The 19,988-nt window shown below is 37.9% G+C and overlaps 1 protein-coding gene across 2 annotated transcripts in view; it reads left to right on the top strand.

Annotated features, from left to right (window-relative positions):
• The window catches only part of GLDC (glycine decarboxylase), a 1,044,727-nt gene that overhangs the window by 716,398 nt on the left and 308,341 nt on the right, over nt 1-19,988 (top strand). For both annotated transcript variants that reach the window (XM_044061077.1, XM_044061078.1), the window contains one exon: nt 3,311-3,453. In XM_044061077.1, coding sequence (XP_043917012.1) covers nt 3,311-3,453 — 143 coding nt within the window. The remainder of the gene's footprint in view (nt 1-3,310; nt 3,454-19,988) is intronic.

The following is a 19,988-nucleotide window of genomic DNA, read 5'->3' as shown; positions in this document are numbered from 1 at the left end:
TCAGCTTGCCTGTCTGCTTCAGCAAGTTTGGTAAGTGAATTTATCTAATCATATTTCATCTAGCTGATTTTCAGACATTTTTAATTCATCAAGTCCTATGTTCTGGATTTTTTTCATTACAACAGATTCTGAGTTTCTAAATTCTTAAGTGGAATTTATTTTTGAAACGTTTAGTCATTATTGGAATTTTGGTTCATTTTCCTTATTTAACAAGGTTTGACAATGTGCAGACCCTGTTGTGTGTAAAACATCTGCCTGTTTTCTGAATAACTACTGGGACTTTACCATCTTAGTAGACCCGACCTGGAATTGTTTTCTTGTTAATTGTGATTTTAAAAGGAAGGGTCAATCCTTCCATATGTGTGTGGGGGGGGGGGGGGTGATTTCTTCATTTTCATGATCATTACCAACTTTCTTTCGGAATTAGGTGACATTTTTTTCTTTACATTTACTATTTTCTAATGATTTATTTATTGCATTTTGTACTGTAATGTAATGTGTATTTAATTGTGTTGGGAGTGTGGACTTTGTTTTTTTAGATTTTTGTTTTCTTTGGGGATTAGCGTTACAGTTAGATTGTTATATTGTAAACGTTATTTATTGTATTTGTTAATGTAGTGTAACTGCCATATTTAAGGGTAATGCGGGTGATGCGTGGTTGTTTAGTTTGTAAGTTTTAGAATGTAGAGAATGATGCTTCCTTTGGTAACTAGGGCCAGCCATTAATGAAGCAAGTATTGTGATAACAAAACATCATGACTTGAATAAAGTGGTAGTAAAATATGTTTATTGCACCCTAACATCTAGGTCTGAAACTGGGTGAAAAGTAATATTGCGTTGCATATATATTAACAGTTCATGCTCCATTCACGTCTTGGCCAAGGGTACTAGAAGTCTGTAATAAAGAAAAATCCCTTGTAAACATAGCAATTTTTAGGCAACAGCGAACCCTGCAGTGCAGTTGCTGGGGGTCCCCTTATCCTGGAGGGGGGGGTCCCCAACCACAGGAAATTATCTTATCTTGATATTTTGTAACATGTCTGTCAAACCAACAAAAGTTAGTACAGCAATCCTGTGTACTTAATAAACCAGCTGGGTAATGACTCTTATTTATATCTCCTTTAAAATTCAAGGATATTTCTGGTTACAGTAACAGTGTTTTGTCAAGTAACACGCTTCACAATTCCATTAATGTTTTACCACTGACATAGTGCCCCCCCCCCCCCGGGTCCCCAACCACAGGAAATTATCTTATCTTGATATTTTGTAACATGTCTGTCAAACCAACAAAAGTTAGTACAGCAATCCTGTGTACTTAATAAACCAGCTGGGTAATGACTCTTATTTATATCTCCTTTAAAATTCAAGGATATTTCTGGTTACAGTAACAGTGTTTTGTCAAGTAACACGCTTCACAATTCCATTAATGTTTTACCACTGACATAGTGCCCCCCCCCCGGCTTAGTTAAACCCTGCTGGTGGACATTCTGTCCACTAAAAGTAACAACATAGCCAGCTGTAGGCACCTGCAATACCAGTGGCTGCTGGGGGCTTAATTATCTTGGACTGTGTGGGGGCCCCCAAAAAAGCTGCAGCTGGTTGGGGACAAATGAGGAGAAAATATGTATTCATTTTCTGATTACACTCTTTAACCTGAACAGGGCTGGGATATGTATGTCCCTATTAGGGTAACGCTGATAATGAACATGAGCAAGGTAAGCACTAGAGAGATCAGCAGCCCAGAGTGATGGATCTTATTGTAAACCTTTGATTTTAAGAAACTGATGCTTCCAATTTTCAGGGATGGTTTTCTCTTTCAAGGAGTTTTATAAATACTAGCAGAACACCAGATACTATAACTCCGAACAGCTTTGCTCAAGAATTCTGGGAAAGCCAAAAATAATAGCAAAGTTAAGGGTCAAAATCAGGAACATGTTTGAAATATTACTCCATCACTAACAAAGTTGATACAATAACACATTTTGTATCAGCACGCATTTTATTGGAAATGAGAAGCATGAAACACTGATATCTGGATTTATTGACTGTCTGTAATCCTGAATGATTTACCAGCAAATAAAACTTTTTTACTAGGAACAGAACAAAATTATGAGACAATCAAGGATGGTCTGTAAAATCAGGTAACTAAAATGTTACTTAGGAGGGGTCCTGAAAATGTTAACGCAGGCCCTGCTTCTAAGTATTAGTTTTATACATTTTGCAGTTCATTAGCTGCAGTGCGTGCCTTGCTCAGACCAAACACTGATATGTATTGACTAAAGCTTGGGATGATGCACACCATTCCCTACTTTTCATTGTGCAACAAAGGACTGAAGCTAAAGCTCTCTGCAGTTTTCCTCTTGTATTTCACCTGTCATTGCCTAATTGCTGTATATTTGAAAAGCAGTTGTTTCCTGATCACTTCTGACAGTGCAGCTTTGATTTACTTATTTACTAAACTCCCCTCCTTTGCCAGCCTTCTGCTTGCTTCCGTAAACTTTCTGTTCTCCCTCCTTCCTTCCACCTCTTATATACTTTTCCCCCCTAATTACTACCTTTGCAGCCACATTAACCTATTTTTCTTTTTGACTTTATCTTCTAATTTTCTCCCTAGCCCTCTTCAACCTCCTGTCCATAGTCCTTGACTACTCCACCCCAGACCTTGCTCACTCACTTGATTTGTCCCCAGACCACTGACTCATCTTTGATCCTGTCCTTCGGCTCAGTATAATCTGCTGCCTTGAAACCCCACACTATTTTCTTTAGTCTCTTACTTTTCTTTACCATCTTCAAACCGCACAGTAGTTTGATTATTGTGGCTAATGGCATCCTCATCTCAGTTTCACTGATGCCATCTGCTTTGGTTTGGTTAAGAGCACATCCAGAATTATTTCCTTTCTGGTGCAGTCCTGCAGTAGTTGGCATAAAATGTTAACGCAGGCCCTGCTTCTAAGTATTAGTTTTATACATTTTGGTTCAAGGTTTCAGTTCCCTTCCACTTGTACATCAGTTGGCTGAACCCTCACAGTTTAAAGCCTCAATCACCTTCCACTTGCTCTTGACTTTGTTGCACAGAATTGACTCCCAGATGCTTCTTGGCAGATTTGTTCTCAGGTGAATAACCCTCTTCTTCTACCCTGCTGGTATTCCCTTCCCCCATCCTCATTACTTGGAAACTGCTTTTTCTGATAATGTTACTGACATTTCTAAAAGTGTCTTATTTGGTCATACTTAAGAACTAAAACACTGTCTTGATGGGCTCTTGAATTCCTGTAGTTGAATTCAGCTGTTTTATGCAACTCTCTTGCAGCCCATCACATGGAAGGAATTTGCAAATATCCATCCTTTTGTGCCTTTGGACCAGGCCCAGGGTTATCATCAGCTATTCAAAGAACTTGAGAATGACTTGTGTGAAATCACAGGTTATGACAAGATTTCTTTCCAGCCAAACAGGTAAGCTTGTTGAATTTCGTAATTTTTATTTTTCCCTTTAAGGCTGTTTGAGGAAAGGCCCTGCAGGCCTCTTTCTTTGTCATTCTTTGCCATATTCTTTAAAAAAAAAAAAAAAGGTACATGATGTGTGCAGTGCAGACTTGTGTAGAATAAATTATTGCTGTGCCTTTTAGTCACTGTAGTGCAAACAAGGCATCATATTTCATGTGGTTGTTTCTTGAAGACTGCTGTGACATTTAAATGTTTTATTTCTCATTGGTGGTAACAGTGCATTCCATTATGAACGTGACAGTTTGGCAAGATGAAAACAATTTGGAGAGTACTAATTGAGAAAAGCAGTTACGTGCATTGTACAAATTATGTTGTCTTCTTGGAAATGTTTTTGAAATAAGCGTAGTGGGTCATTTGCCAGTTTGTGAGAGAACAGGCTGTTTGCAAAACACTGTGCAACACAAGAGTGAACATTCAATCATTGGAAAATGCATGCTTTCTACATTCCAAAATATATTTCAGCCATTGTCTCTCTTTTATTGTTCCTCTTATTGATGACTGCATTTTGATCTTTGTAATGTACTTTTCTTTCCTTAAATTTCTCTTGCGGTTTCTGTACTATTACTAATAATCATTGCTAATTCCTTGGTAGGATATTGGAAGCTGAGCTAATTTTGGAATCTTACCAAACCCTCCTGTGTACAGTAACACATTGGGTACTGACACTAAAGGGTATCTTTTGTCTGCCAGTTCAAAATTAAGTGGCTTAGACTCTGGGAAGTCACAGGTTTTCTATTACATGAAGGAAGCCAATTTGTTCTAGTCTTTCGTTGGTTGGTTGGCTTCACCTAATCTTTTGAGTGCCAATAGCACCCTCACAGTGTCTCTTCTCTGAACCTTGAAGATTATGGAGGACACTGATTCTTCCACGAGGACCCCTGGAAAAACATGGTATTGGAGGAAGACATCTTGCACAATATCCATATGGATCAAACACTGGAATTACTAACAATGCAGTCTGGCAGTGCATTGGTGCAGTGTTGGACAACAAAGATTACTGCATCAGCCTTTGACTAAATAAGCTGTGTAGAGCAGCCATATCCAAAAAAATTGGAGAGAAGCCTAAAAAGGCAAAGTGCTAAAGCTTTGCAGAAATGTGTACAACAAAATGTCTTAGCAAAAAGTTGACACCCTCATCAGAAAATTACTAATCCATATACACTCCTTCATTAAACATAATTAGATTTATTCATTGTATTACTTAGGAAACAAAAGTGTTTCACACTTAAAAACCCTGTTTCCTAGCATGCACTTGTAGTGCATATCATTTTCTGCTTTGTAATAGAAGAGGTTTTGCGAGATATATACATACAAAACATAAGTCAGAGAAAATCAAGAGACTAAACAAGCTATGGACAAGGGTTGGAGCACTCAGGATTATGAACAAGGATATGAGTAGGAGACAAAGTGAGAAGGCTGATCTGGCTGTGCAAGTATGTGAGACTAACAATTACAGCAAAAGGTAGGGTCTACAAGAGATGTAAAGGGTAGCTAGAGGAGGCACAGTACAAGAAGTTAAGCAAAAAGACAGCAAAGGTGGTAAGAGTAGCAAAGGTTAAGGCAGAAAGAAAGTGAGCATAGCAGATTAAGAAGGGAAATTTCTTGTTTTTTAGGTACACATCAGAAAAAAGGAAAGGAGGGACAAAACTGCTTGACAGAGTAAACATTGGTGGAAGCTCTCAGAAGCCTGGGAAAGAGCAGAAGTACTGGATGCTTTGCATCCATCTTCAAAAAGAAAAAGAAGAAGAGGGTACTAGTTTGGGAGTGAAGTAGGGGAGAATGGGAGGAGCAGTGGGCAAACATCCAAACAAATGAGGAGGGTCTTTGAGAGCTGGCTGTAGTTAGGGGGGAATGAAGTACAATGACCCGGTTGGCTTCATGCCAGTGACCTTCAGCAGATCACTGGCTTAGTGCAGAAGTGACAGTAGACTGCAAAATGGCTATTGTGGTTGCTTTTTCATGGAGAGAGGTCAATAAAAATCTGGGAAAGTACAAGGATGTTAGCTTAAGAGTAGTGGCAGGGAAGGTCATGGAGAGAATCATGAGTGGATGACTAGAGTATTTCCAGAAAGCAACAATCTCCTGGAGAGCAACCAATGAATTCTTCACCAGAAAGAACTGTTGGACCTGATCCATTTTTAGGAAAGAGTTGCCAGTGAACTTGACAGGGATGTTCTGGTATAGTCCATGTGGACTTAAGCAAGGCCTTTGATTTAATCCCACACAAAGCTGACAGAAAAACTGGAAGAGGATGGAGAGTGAGGAATGGGATAGCTGCATGGTTGCATGATAAGGCATAGAGGGTTGTAATGAGAGTTTCAGGATTGGTAAGTCAGATAAATGGTCATACCAACCCCTGGCAAACATCAGGGAAGCACATAAGTCTGTGATCAACAAAATCAGACTTAGTACATTCTAAAGATATCCAACAGAGATAAGTCTGTTTTTTTACTGACCGGTGCACATGTGCGGAAGCTCCTCTGATGTGTATTTACATAGTCAGGATTACAAGTTTTTCCAAAGCTAAATAGTAAGATGTCCAGCTGTGTGTGGTAGCTCGGGGTTTGACCACTGTTACTGGCAAGAATGTAGCAGCTCACAGTAGTGCAGCTACCCTGGTGTAATACAAAGGATTCTCTTGGGGTGGGCTGTAACTTGGGTCACTATGAAATACATTCTTGTGAAAGTCCAGTATGTTTTGGCACTGTATATGTTGGGCCTCACGCGGTAGTTTGTCTGTGGTTGGCTACATTCCTTTGTGAGTTCTGAAGGTGATTTGGCACTTGACGGAGGTGACAAGTTGGCATCTAGAGTTGTTGAGTTTCTTGCTAGCCACTTGGGATGTGTCCACTTCATTGTATTCCATCTGGAATTAGAGAAGGAACTAGTGAAGTACTATACAAGTCTGTCCTGGGTCCTAGATAGGTTTGCTTCAGACATAGCTGTGTGACTAGAAAGAAAGATCAACTTGTTTTCTGATGCAAGGATAGCTGCACCAGTGAAGTGTGAGAGAAGCTTCTAGTGAAAAATTTGGAAAGGCTGAACAAGTAGACAGACAGATGGCAGTTGAGATTTGTTGCAAGTAAATGTAAAGTACTGCACATAGTCCACAACAGTCTTGGTATGAAGTGTCAGCTGTGAGGAGTGGAACTGAGTAACAGCAGGAAAATGCTCTGGGTTGTAGGTCTCACTTAGACTGGCCCATTGAGAGCTGAGCGAGAAGGTGGTAGCATCGGGAGTACTGCAGTGTATCCTCAGGGAATATACTCAAGAGGCAAAGGGGTAATGCTTCCATTCTACAGGCCTTTAGTCAGATTACATCTTGAGTACTTTACGCAGTCTAGAGCCCATATACAAATGGGCATCAGACTACTGGAAGGAATTTGGGGAAACTACCAGCATGGGAGGGGAAGGTGTGACCGGGACACTGGGGGAGCTAGAGCTCTTTCCATTTGAAACCAGAAGAGATGGAGGGAGGGTAGCCTGGTACTGAAGCAAAAGATCATGACATTGAGATGTGAAGGGATCATTCTGAACAGGAAAGAGGAAGAGGAGAGAGTAAAACCAGAAGATTGTAGGGACTAAATGCTTCACTGCACTCCAAAAAGTACTTTTTCACAAAGAAAAATGTGAAGCCCTGCAGGAGATTACTGGAACGGATAGTGGATGGGGATATTCAAAGAGGCTGTCAGGAGGGCCTGGGATATGAGATAAAGGGAAGTGGAGGTAGGTAGAGTTAGAGGGGAGGTAAAATGTTTGAGTTATTTTGTAGGGCGGACTAGCTGGGCTTTGTCTTTTGCCATGAAAGTAAATAATTAATTTTGTACAACATTCATCTTTTACAGACAGTATGTCCTACACTAGAACTAACAAAACTTATTTATGTGCCTGACTGCTGTTCCATATCTCAACTCTTTGATAAGAAGTTGTTGGACCAAATAAAGTAATCTAAAGTCTCACTCCATGACTGTTCCAGGTAGATGTCCATCTTGAATAAGACACTTCTGGGTGAGTGATTCCGTTCTGCATCTTTGCATTTTCAAAGGTCCCTTAAACTTTGTTACACTCTTAAGCTCTCTCATGTTGCATTACTACTTCCTACTCGTCACATGGCAGGATAGTTTTGCATAAGTATTTTTTCTACTCAGTATTCCATCTGCTACCGAGGCAGCAAATAAACTAGCATTTTTCTGTTCTGTGAAACTCTGCTGTTTCCATTTTTGATCTTCCAACACCTGCTGAATTTTGACTCTCTCTTTTCCCTTAAGGTAATGTAATTTCCTGGTGTCTGTCATAATAAAACTTTTTTGTCTTTACCAGTTCCCTTCCAGCATTTCTTTGCCCCCCCCCCCACAACAAGATATGCCATTCAGGAGCACTACAGCAGTTGCATATGGGTTGTTCCCTACTATATAATGTACACAACCAGATCTATATCCAGGTAGTTGCTTTAGTTCATTTGACTACACCTCTCTCTCTTACCTCCTAATGTGCTGCCCAGCACACATTTCACTGTTAACACTGATGGCATGATTAAAAATAAATCTTGCATAGTAGGAAAAACCCTTCTAGCTGTTAAGTTCTGCACTTACTTCATACAGGCCAGATCCCGCCACAAGAGCATTTGTCCCAGCTGCATCTGAGCTTCTGCCAGTAGGAGTTCTCAAAACAGTAGATCCTCTCTAGCATATTATGGTAATGACCATAGCATCAACATCAATGCCAAATAAAAAACAGATCTGATATTGTCAGGTTTCATTCTTTACTCAACTATTGGTTCCAGAAACGATCTTCGGATCTGACTTGGCCATTACTTGAATTCATGTCCACCAAAACGTTCTCAAGCTCTTCCCTTACCCACAATGCGCCAACCCCTAATACACCCCATATCTCATTTTCCACTTTAGAAAATAAGAAGTGATTGCCTTTAGCTCTCGAGCAGATTTTCAAAAAAGATGAATTTTCTAAATTTAACTTCTTAAATATATATATATATATATATATATATATATATATATATATATATATATGTATATTTATATTTATATATATATATATATATATATTTATATATATATATATATTTATTTATATATATATTTATATTTATATTTATATATATATATATATTTATTTATATATATATATATATATTTATTTATATATATATATATATATTTATATATATATATATTTATTTATATATATATATATATATATATATATATATATATATATATATATATATATATATATATATTTATATATATATATATATTTATATATATATTTATATTATATATATATATTTATATATATATATATATATATATATATATATATATATTTATATATATATATATATATTTATATATATATATATATATATATATTTATATTCTATATATATATATTTTTTATATATATATATATGTATATATATATATTTATATATATATATATATATATATATATATATATATATATTTTATATATATATATATATATATACAGATATATATATATATATTATATATATATATATTTATATATATATATATATATATATATATATATATATATATATATATATATATATGTATATATATATATATATATATATATATATTTATATATATATATATATATATATATATATTTATATATATATATATATATATATATATTTATATTATGTATATATATATATATATATTTATATATATATATATATATTTATATATATTATATATATTTATATTATGTATATATATTTATATTATGTATATATATTTATATTATGTATATATATATATATATATATATATATATATATATTATATATATATATATATTTATATATTTATTTATGTATATATTTATATATATATTTATGTATTTATATATATGTATATATATTTATTTATATATATATATATTTATTTGAGGTCAGTTTATTCGTATTTCCCATCTTTTTAGTGATGATGTTAACTTTGTTACTGAATGCAATATCCTAAAATCGTTGCTGGTGGAGAGAAATTACCCTCCACTTCTACTAGATAGGATCATTACTGAAGTTTCTGAGGCCAGAGCATCTAAATTTCCCCCCATTGTTTCTAAGGGCTTTACACCTAGAAGACACACAGAACTTGTAGCTCCTTCCCCGTCCATTACAAATTCCTTGCTTGGTACTGTTCCTTCAGATCCCAATAATATTCCCTCATCCAGTTTAGTATCTCCCTCTCCTGAGACCCGTGTACGAGACTGGTCAGTTGCTTTTCCTATCCCTATTTATAGGGATGCTGTTCCCATTAGGAATTTTATTCTCAATAACTGGGATATTTTGACAAATAGTCAAGAGCTGTCTAATAAATTAGGAATGACTCCAGTTTTTTTACACAAGAGAACCAAGTCTTTTAGAACATCTTTTGATAACAGAGACTCTCACTTTATTTTAGATGCTTCCACTTCTTTAGACAATACAGTTGGTATGTTTCCTTGTGTCACTTGTCCATACATTTTCAAGGGCAGTGCTTATGTCTTTAAGCACAATAATTTTAGAATCCAGTTTCATAGTCATTTAGATTGCAAATCTATGAATGTTATGTATGCAGCAGTGTGCAATTCTTGTCCTGCGTTCTATATTGGCAAAACCTCTAGAATGTTTTCTGCTAGAATAAAAGAACATTTGGCAGCAATTAGAAGGCATGATTCCAAAAATGCCCTTGCTAAGCATAGTTTAATATGTCATAATTTTGCCAATTTCACTTTTCTTATATTACAGAAAATAGATTCCTTCTTTGGTGACATCAATACACTACTTGAAGTAAAAGAATTAAGTTGGCAGCTTAGATTCAGTTCAGATGCACCACCTGGTTTGAATGAAAGCCTAAATATTAAATGTGTTCTCAGGTGGCAACGCTAAAGTTTCCCCTCTTACCCAAACACTGTCTTATTATTGAGAGTCTGCTTTTTATAATGTTTTTCAAAAAAGGTCCTTCGAAATATGTTCTTAGATAATACATTTAATTTTTCTTAGTTATTTAACTTTTATGTTTAAGCGTATATTAACATTTGTTTTTGCTTTACTAGTTGTATTGCTACAGCACTTGTTTATGTAGACACTGCTCACCCTTGGAATTTAGTATAATTTCCAGTTTTTTATTGGCTCTGAGATTTACATTATTTATTTACTGTCTGGTTTCAGTAGTCCACTCTTTTTTGGTAAAACCCACTAGGGTATATATACTGTGGTTTTCATCTTATTGTTGTTTGATAAAGTTCATGATACTATTAAAAGGATGAAAGCTTAGCTACTGGCTCCTTCGTCGTTCTTTTATATTAAGAAGTGTTTTAGTCATTTGTATTCCTGATCTTCTTCGCTAGTGCTAATATATTTATATATATATATATATATATATATATATATATATATTTATATACATGTATATATATATATATATATATATATTTATATATATATATATATATGTATATGTTTATTTATATGTATATTGATATTTATATATATATATATATATATATATTTATATGTATTTATATATATATATTTATATATTTATATATATATATATGTATATATTTATATATATATATCTATATATATATATCTATATATAGCTATATAAATATATATATATATATATATATATATATATATATATATATATATATATATGTATATATAATTCTACACCAGGGAGCATCACTGCATGGCTTGGAAAGTGGATGCTTTGTCCTTCCCAGGGTCATTCTATCGGTCTATGCCTTTCTCCACTATTTCTCATTCCCATGGTACTGCTCAAAACAAAGTAGGAAGAGCCCAGGGATCATTCTGATAGCTCCAGACTGGCCCCTGCAGCACTGGGACTCCTTGCTGCGCAGCCTGCCAGCACTGCCCCCTTGGCACTTTTCTCAGATCCCAAACCTCCTGACCCAGAGGCAAGGAGAATTCATGCATCCCCAATTGCAGGCACTCAATTTGGCAGCTTGGCTTATTCCTTATCTTCAAACAAATCTGCCAACCTCAGTAAACAGGTCATAGATGTCCATGAGGCCAGATGCTGTAGCACCAGAAAGTGTTATGCTGACAAATGGTAAAGGTTCTGCACCTGGATCCTGGCTAAGGGAGCTAATACAGCACAGCCCTCCCTCCCTCTCATCCTGGATTATTTAGCTGACCTATTTCACAGTGGTCTCTCTTTCTCTTCTATAAAAATGTATGCCTCTGCTATTTCAGCTCATTTTCCCACTGAGCAGCCCCTTTTCTCACACCCTTTGATCAAACAGTTCCTAAGAGGGTCTAGTAACTTAAAGCCACCCAAAAGGGCAACAACTCCACCTTGGGACCTTAACTTTGTATCTGAAATGCTCATCCTGCCCCCTTTCAAACCAGCTTCTTCTGCAGAGCTAAAATTTCTCTCCTGGAAATCAGCATTCCTTCTGGCCATCACTTCAGCCAGAAGAGTCTCTGAGCTTCAAGCGGTCATGGCTGTGGAACCCTTCATCATCTTCCATACTGACAGAGTATCCCTCAGAACTAACCTATCCTTCATGCCCAAGGTGGTGTCCATTGTGGCTCTCAACCAATCCATTTATTTGCCCACCTTTTTCCCTAATCCCCAAAATAAGGGGGAAAGGATTCTGCACTCCCTAGATGTACATAGACAGATCAGATTCTATCTGGACAGGACTAAATCCTTCAGAAAGTCAGATCAACTGCTGATTAGCTTTGCTACAGGGGCACAAGCCAAAGCCATCTCCAAATAAACCATCTCCAGATGGATAGCACACTGCATCCATTTCCACTACAAACAACATGGAAAGCCTCCCCCCAAGGGGGTCAGGACGCACTCCACCAGAGCAGCCTTCACGTCTGCTGCTTTCCTCAGAGGAGTACCCACCAGGGACATCCTGAAGGCTGCCACCTGGACATCTGTTCACACTTTTAACAAGCATTACCACCTGCCTCTCTTCTCCAAATCCAGGGCAGGGTTTTCCTCTGCAGTCTTGCAGGGCATCCTAGCCATCCCCTAGTTTCTTTCACTGCCACCACCCTTTTCCTCAGCTTTGGGAATCAACCCAAATGTGATGACTGCAACAGTGAAACACGAAGTGTACAGTTGTGTACACTTACCAGAAATGTAGATGTTCGAGTATATTCACTGTTGCAGTCCTGGTTTCCCTCCCTCCATCCCCCTTTCTTCTCTTTCCTTACAAGGGACATATTGATATTTATTTTCCACTGGTGCGGTTGTTCGACCAGAACACGGCTCGTACTTGGGGGATCCTGACAGGTTAGGGCAAGAAAAACTGATGTAATGCCTTACTTTATACTACTGATGACCTGACATCAATCTCGAAGTGACAGCAACCGATGCAAAAATATTAAGTCTCTGGTATTTGGACCGGCCGAGGGCTACACTGGCAGGGATAACCCAAATGTGATGAGTGCAATAGTGAATACACTCAAACATCTACATTTATGGTAAGTGTACAGAACTGTACTTTCATAGGTGTGTACTAGGCTAATGGCCCTGGAGCCTTTACAAGGCTAGCCCATAGGATTACCCTGGCATCGTGCCACCTTAGTTCCTATTACCTCTGTCGAGTAGAGCCACTGGAGTTATTCCCAGGGTGAATTTTCTATTTCCCATCCACTCATCAAGATCTCTTGAAGAGGGCCAGTTAGGTGCTCTACTTGACATGTATGGGAAGTCTATTCCATAGCATGGGCAGTCTCTGGATTATGAACCTGTCCCTACAGTATGTTCTGTTGATTGTGGTAATGAGGTTCAGGTGTCTGGAGCATGTGATGCAGTGGGATTGGGATTTCTTTAGATGTAGCATTTCTAATAGAGCTGGGTCAGACATGGCTTTGTAAGTCAAGCAGAGATCACCTCTAAGTAGGCAATATGAGATGGAGAATAGTTGGAGTTATTTGAGTCTGTCCATATAGGACAAGTGTTTAAGGTCTAAGATTCTCTTTGTAAGGTACTTTTGCAGCCTCTCCAGTTTTTGCAGGTGTCTAATGAGGTACATGCCAAATGGGGCATTGTACTTGATAACTGGCCTAATGAGGGAAGAGTAGAAGGAGATAATGACCTCTTTCTTCCTGGATTCAAAACTCTTAGTAATGAGATGTGTCACATAGAAGGACTTTCTGACCACAGTGGCAACGTGGTGGTCAAAAGAGAGGTTGCTGTCAACCAGTGTTCCTAGATCTCTTTTAACGCCTTTTGTGTTCAGTGCACTACAATCAGTGTGGTAATTTAAGGGAACCAGGTTTTTCCCAAGGGGAACGATGACACAATTTTTGGCATTGAACTTAAGACCATGGTTCTGACACCATTCATTGGTCTCATTGAGGCCTTTCTACTGGATGTCAACATCACTTGGGAGAGTTAATAATAGCTCCCAACTTGCAATTGTCTGTGAACTTTGTTAGCCAGAGTCCCTTCGTGTTGGCCTGGACTTCAGAGAAGTAGATATCAAACAGGAGAGGACACAGGACCGACCCCTGTGGGACTCCACTCATGAGTGGTCGGCAGTCTGACTTGGGACTCCACTCATGAGTGGTCGGCAGTCTGACTTGGGAGTCTGCTACTTTCACACTGTGGGTTCTATCTGTGAGCCAGTTTGCAACCCACCTAGTGATAAAGGGGTTGATGCCTAGCTTAGTGAGTTTTTCTATGATTCCTGAGTGGGGAATGGTATCAAAGGCCTTGGCCAGATCAAGGTAGGCTGTATGAATGACCTTGCCTTCATCCACAGCTCTGGTGACTGACTCAAAGAAGTCGACCATGTTTAGCAGGCATGATCTAGCCTTCACAAAACCAAACTGTGTAGGATCCATAGTTTCCCTATATCCTTGTTTATTAGGTCCATGATGATGCATTCCATACCTTTGCATGTCAAACTTGTCAGGCTAATGAGGCAATAATAAAATAGTCAAAAAGTGTGTAAACTGAGAAATAAAATAAAATAATTTTCGCAACCAGTCCGATGTACCAGAATCCCGTTTATTGCACAAAGACAAAGTACTAAAACAACTAAGCACTTTCGCCTGTAAAACATATAGGCTTCTTCAGAGTTGTCTTAGAATAATTACACAGTGTTTAAATACAATCAATTAAAATGACCCCAACCAATCACAACAATGGTATAGTCTATATCAAAGCTGAATGCATACATATTACTGTCAAGTTTAAAATCCCCATTCTAAATCAATGTTAGTTAAAATTCCTTCACTTGTATCCTTGTTTTCTACTAAGGAATCAAGTCTTGTCTTAAATTTAAAAATGGTGTTAAAGAAATAGTCTTTCATGCCAGGAACTACTGTAGAATTTAAACACAACTGCCAGTTTGATTCTTTTTGCTTCAAGAAGAGTTTTGCCATCCCCTCCTCTTTCATTGTAGACCACCTTATCTACTTTGAAAAAAATAAATTTCTTGAAATTGAAACACTTGGTACAGATACAGAGCATTGTGGACATCCCTATTTTTGATAGCCCTCACATGCTCTTTTATCCTCTCCTTTAATCTTCTGGTGGTTTTTCCTACATGAAACCTGGGGCAGGAAAGACTGGTGGCAACATATACAACCATAGAGGAGTTGCAATTGCATCGCCCTGGACATTTTAATGTGTAGCTAATGTTTTTCACAGATACATAGGGCCCATTGTTAATGTATTTACAAGAGCTACAGGCACCACACTTGGTCATAATGGATTTATACATCCCTACTTCTTTGCTGTGCTTTGTTTCTAACATGTTTTTAATGTTTCTGCCTCTGCTAAACACCACAGTGGGTTTTGACCCTAACCTCTGTAGTGTCTGATTCAAGGCAAAATTCCCAACATTTGTTGATTACATCCACAACTTTAGAAGATAATTCGTTGAAACAAACTACCATTACTTGATTCATATTTCTCTCTTTTGTTAGGATTTCTAGCTCCTTGTCATTTGTTAAAATCAGAATCTCTGCACAATTTACGCTGTTTAATCAAAATATTTTTTTTCACATAACCCTCTACATCACTCAACACCTTGTTATACATTGCCTAGTAAGAGGAGTAGAGCATATTATTAAGGACTCCTGGAGCTATCTTGAAAGGTTAAGGAATTTTAGAGAAGGTCACCAATTCACATTTTTGTCCATAGATGTGGTCAGTTAATTTACTGTTATTCCCCATGAGGCAGGACTAGAAATGTTCAAGGAAAGTTTGATTAATATAGGTAAAATTGATTCTAATTGTGTACATTTGTTGCCACAATTTATGGAAATGATTTTAAACAACAATTTTATGTTGCTTGATGGAGAACTATTCCATCAAAAAACGGGTGGGTATGGGGGCTAAATGTGCTCCCACATATGCCAACTTAGTCTTGCTTAATTGGGAAACTAAAAATGTCTTGAATTTTGAATTTAGTGGAAAAATTGCCTCTTACAACAGATATTTGGATGCTATCCTCATTTTGTGGAAAGGAACAGAGGAAGAAGCATATGATTTTGTCCAATACTTGAATGGAAAAACTATTTTTTTTAAATTTACTAGTTGCTGGAAAGCTGAGGAAATTGATTTCTTGGACATTCATTTGTCAACTACTGAAGGGGCTCTTGAGAGCCCTGTTTATCGAAAACTTACCTTTTCTAACACTTTGTTACACTACAATAGCAACCACTCTAAGCATCAGAAGAAGAGTATAATAAAAGGTCATATGGTTAGGATTTCTAGATTGACCAGTGCAGATGACAAGTTTGAGAAAGAAATGTTTAACCTGATATGTTTATTCATTGAAAGGGGATATCCCCTTAAATTGTTATTAAAAATTAGGAAAGAAGTGAAACAAAAAAGGTCAAATTCTTTTGCTCCTATTTTAACAAATGACAAGGAATTAGAAATCCTAACAAAAGAGATGAATATGAATCAAGTAATGGTAGTTCGTTTCAATGAATTATCTTTTAAAGTTGTGGATGTAATTAACAAATGTTGGGAATTTTGTCTTGAATCAGACAAAAGACACACTACAGAGATTGTTAGGGTCAAAACCCACTGTGGTGTTTAGCAGAAGCAGAAACATTAAAAACATATTAGAAACAAAGCACAGCAAAGAAGTAGGGATGTATAAATCCATTATGACCAAGTGTGGTGCCTGTAGCTCTTGTAAATACATTAACAACGGGCCCTATGTATCTGTGATAAACATTAGCTACACATTAAAATGTCCAGGGAGATGCAATTGCAACTCTCGATGGTAGTATATGTTGCCACCTGTCTTTCCTGCCCCGGGTTTTATGTAGGAAAAACCACCAGAAGATTAAAGGGGAGGATACAAAAACATGTGAGGGCTATCAAAAATAGGAATGTCCACAATGCTCTGTATCTACACACTACCAAGTGTTTCAATTTCAAGAAATGTATTTTTTTCATAATAAATAAGGTGGTCTACAATGAAAGAGGAGGGGATGGCAAAACTCTTCTTGAAGCAAAAGACTCAAACTGGCAGTCGCGTTTAAATTCTACAGTAGCTCCTGGCATGAATGATTTTATTTCTTTAAAACCATTTTTAAAGTTAAGACAAGACTTGATTCCTTAGTAGAAAACAAGGATATAAGTGAAGGAATTTTAACTAACATTTATTTAGAGTGGGGATTTTAAATTTGACAGTAATATGTATGCATTCTGCTTTGATATAGACTACACCCTCGTTGTGATTGGTTGGGGTCATTTTAATTGATTGTATTTAAACACTGTAATTATTCTAAGACAACTCTGAAGAAGCCTTTATGTTTTACAGGCGAAAGTTCTTAGTTGTTTTAATACTTTGTCTTTGTGCAATAAACGGGATTCTGGTACATCAGACTGGTTGCGAAAATTATTTTATTTTATTTCTAATGAGGCAATAATTCCCGGGGTCTGTAGTCGCTCCTCCTTTGTGTAGAGGGATGACTGTAGCAGGACTGTAAAGGCTAAGGTGAAGCTGTGATTGAACAGGGCACCCATGTTAGTAATAACCAGGTCGAGGATGTTGCTATCTCTAGTGGGGGTAAGAACAAGCTGGTCCAGAGCATTGGAATTAATTAATTCTAGAAGGCATTGGGCAAGTGTATTGGTACATGAGTAGTTTTCCTAGTTAATGGAGGGGTAGTTGAAGTTGCCCAGTATGAGAGTGTTAAGTTGGACCTTAATATTTTCCAGGGTGCTTAGGAACATGGAGTGCAAGTCTTGGGACACGGTTGGGGACCTATATCAGGCTGCGACTTGAATCGCTGTGTTACTAGCTTTAGCTGCACCTGAAGTATCTCAGATGCGTTATGTTGGGCTACCAGTCTGGAGGTGTGTGCATCCTTTATGAATATGGAAACACCACCGCATTTGGAGCGTCGCTCCAAGTTCTGAGGCCGAAACGTGTGGAATGAGTTATAGCCTGGTAGTGCCAGGGGTGCTTTCTGCTGCCTTGAACCAGTTCTCTGTTACAGCACACGTCGATGTTCTCCATTTTAAGGAGTGCTTTGAGCGAGTGTATTTTGAGATTTAGACTTCTAGCATTGAGCAGCATGACTCTCAGATTGCATTTCTTTGTAGCTATTACAGTGGTAATTTGGTCTTTGGAACACCGCCTACAAAAGGCACTATAGGGGTGGCAAGAGCCTTGGCTAGTATCCGGAAGCCCAGGGGTGATAGATGCAGGCCATCTCTGACAAAGCATCAAAGTCTGTTAGTCATGTCATCCCAGGCAGACAGGTACTGGATCCCCTTAGAATGACACCAGAAATGTAGCCAATTGTTGAAATCAATCATTTTCTGCTTGTACTGTGGTATCATTCTGGGTGATGGTAGGATGCTGCTCAGGGCTAGGGTCATATCCTCCTGGGCTACATAATCCAAGAGCTCCAACATGTCTCTTTTCATGTGGTCCAGGGAGGTACATCTCAAGTCATTCACACCCACATGTACAATGACAGAGTCATATTTGTACCTTTTGTTGATGGACCTGAATGCGTGCGTTATGTGGTGGATCCTGGCACCTGACAGGCAGCTGACTGTTACTTTCTCCTTATTCAACCTAGTGAGTGGGGCATCAGTGTACCTTACTGTCGAGTCACCTATGACTAGTGCGTTTGGCATGCTGTTTTGCCTTAGGGGCTTTGGTTGATTGGCATACTGTTTAGGAGAGTTGTGTGTCTTTTGATTAGTGTTGTGTTGTGGTGGTCGAGTGTATTTCTGACTTGGAGGTCTTTGCTGTTTGGGTAGAGTTTTATTGAGAGCCTCCGCGAAGGTGGGTGTGTGGTTGTGTTTTTATTTGAAGGTAGTGCTGGTGTGTGTTCTGGAGGGCTATGTGTTCCATGTGGTGTGGTGCAAGTGTTGACCTTTTCCTCTTGACCAACTATTCCGGTCTTGGCTGGAAATTATTTGTGTACTTTGCAGATTCTAAATTGGGAAAATCAGGTGCCACGGTAAATTTAGCCAGATGGCTGATGGAGTGCATGTATTTTTTTTATCTACAATAAGCTGGGTTTATCCTTACCAAAACCTCCAAGAGTCCATTCAGCTAGGTCCATGGCAGCTTCTTCAGTGCTCCTATCCATATGTGCAGCTGCAACTTGGGCCAGTCCTTATACCTTTATTGGTCATTACAAACTATATCTGGTCTTGAGGGGCAGCCTTTAGCTCAAATGTTTGGGAACATCTTTTCTTATTGTCCACCCGGGATTTAAGTAGCTGGGGATTCTGTACCAACAGCCGAGGAAAGAATGAAAATTGACAACATCAGATAAAAAAGTCATGTACTTAAACATTCCATCTGTGTTGTCCATTTTCATTCTTCCTCAACTTCCCACCCACCAACTCCCCAACGGATTTCTGGAAGAGTGAAAGTTTATAAGGACACCACAGTCCTTAATATTGAGCCTCCATATGGCTTATTCTGCAGGAAGTTTTATAGTAGTTCCCTCTGTTTTATGTATAAACAGCAAACAAGAGCTGAGGTATGTTAGGGATTGGTGCATTGTGGGTAAGGGGGGAGCTGTAGAGCTTTTTGGTGGCCATGAGCTAAAGTAACGGCCGAGTCGGAAGTGAGGATCGGATATGGACCCAACAGTTGAGGAAGAATGAAAATGGACAACATAGATGGAACATTATAGTAAGTATATAACTTCTTTTTTTGTGAATTGCTGTGTGCCATGTCCACAGAGCACATTGCAACACTGACTTTCTACTGTGTAAAGTATAGAAGACATGTCATACCTTACTCTTCTGCCGTTACCTGCTGTGCTGTCATGGCACGTAGTGATTCAGTCTGTAGTACTGGAACATACACAGTATGCAGTGGTTTCCTGTTCACATGTTTGGACTCCATTCTTGTGTGCCACATGACGTTATCAAGATCTGAGTCTAGTCACAGTAATGCCAAATAGCATACTGAGTAATAAAGCATGTAATGTATGTATGCAGCAGTGC

This window comes from Protopterus annectens, chromosome 2.part0, assembly GCF_019279795.1.
Source record: "Protopterus annectens isolate FY-2018-M chromosome 2.part0, PAN1.0, whole genome shotgun sequence".
NCBI lineage: Eukaryota > Metazoa > Chordata > Ceratodontiformes > Protopteridae > Protopterus > Protopterus annectens.
The sequence above is the reverse complement of the archived record's forward strand: the minus strand, read 5'-3'. Positions and strand labels throughout refer to the sequence as shown.